This window comes from Psammomys obesus, unplaced genomic scaffold, assembly GCF_907164565.1.
Source record: "Psammomys obesus unplaced genomic scaffold, mPsaObe1.curated_primary_1811, whole genome shotgun sequence".
NCBI lineage: Eukaryota > Metazoa > Chordata > Mammalia > Rodentia > Muridae > Psammomys > Psammomys obesus.
The window spans coordinates 13,970-15,437 of NW_026588733.1; the positions used below are offsets into that span (position 1 = coordinate 13,970).

The window sequence follows — 1,468 nt, forward strand, 5'->3', positions numbered from 1 at the left end:
GTGGATCTATGGAGGCCATGGTCAACACACTGCCTTTGATTGTTTCAGGTAAATCAAACTGGACTATGATAGAGGCTTTTGTTTGCTGAAGTGTTGTTGATTTGTTTTTACTGGATGAATTCATATTATTACTGAATATAAACTACAATATAATATGAAATATATTGTAGTTTATTTTATTCATAGCTACCCAACAATAGTTCTAGTTGCTTATATTTAACAGATATTTAGATGATAGAGTTTTGTTTTACTAAAGAAGCACATCAATGGAGGGGGACACTTATAAAGCTGTCGACAGCTTTGGGGGCTCCTGAATCAGCATCACTTCATTCTCACATCCTTTAGAAAAGTTGAGAAAAAATGCTATAAGACCCAGAAGTGACAGAGAAAGGAACACTCTGATTATTTCTGAGCAAGTCTTCAAGACAATCTTTCTGTCCTCTCAGTCTCAGGCAAGCAGCTGCTCCCCAGGGTTTCTGACACACTCAGGATGTGGGTGCAACACTGTGTTCATCTCTCGCACAGTAATAGACCGCAGAGTCCTCAGGTGTCAGGCTGTGGAGCTCCATGTAGGCTGTGCTGGAGGATTTGTCTGCAGTCAGTGTGGCCTTGCCCTGGAACTTCTGGTTATAAACAGTACCACCATTTGCAGGAAGAATAAATCCAATCCACTCCAGCCCCTGTCCAGGCCTCTGCTTCACCCAGTGCATAGCGTAGCTGATGAAGTTGTATCCAGAAGCCTTGCAGGACAGCTTCACTGAGGACCCAGGTCTCCCCACCTCAGCCCCTGACTGCTGCAGCTGGACCTGGGAGTGGACACCTGTGGAGAGAAAGGCAGAGTGGATGGCATTGTCATCTCAGTCCCTGTCTCCTCTTCAGATTTGGAACTGGTGAGTCCCTTACCTGTAGTTACTGACAGGAGGACGAGGATGACCCAGCTCCATTCCATCCTGAGGGACAGTGTAGCCAGTGAGTCTGCAGAGGACACTGATCACTTGATGTTTTGGGGGCATGGACATCCCTCTATTTACCACCCTAGACTCCCATGATTTGCATATTCATGAGCAGGCTCTTTCTTAGATAAGGACTTAGTTGAGCTCTAGAAGAAGGAAGTAGAGGACACCTGGATCGGGCAGCAGGAAGCTGAGGTCCAAGTCCTAATCCTGTCGAGAAAATGCATCCCGCATCCCTTCCCATCCTTCAGTTATAGTCAGTTAGTAACTTCCTTTCCAACAGGTTATATACTGAAAAAGTCACTCAAATGACCAAAGGTAAATATACTTCAGGAATATGTGCACAGCAGGGATTATTACAGCACAATCTACAATAACTATATTACAGAAATGAACTCTGCATGGGAAAAGCAGCAAAGGATTTTGTCAATAAGAAATTATTTTTAAAATGTGATTTATGTATTAAATATTGTTTTATACACGTAAATAATATATAATGCATGTATATTATGCAT

At 42.8% G+C, this 1,468-nt stretch overlaps 1 gene segment (V, D, J or C); it reads right to left on the bottom strand.

Annotated features, from left to right (window-relative positions):
* Positions 1–485: 485 nt before the first annotated feature.
* LOC129674406 (Ig heavy chain V region 186-1-like) lies at positions 486–990 on the bottom strand. The segment is given in 2 exon segments: positions 486–820; positions 904–990. Coding segments are annotated over 2 exon segments (381 nt in total).
* Between the last annotated feature and the right edge of the window lie 478 nt (positions 991–1,468).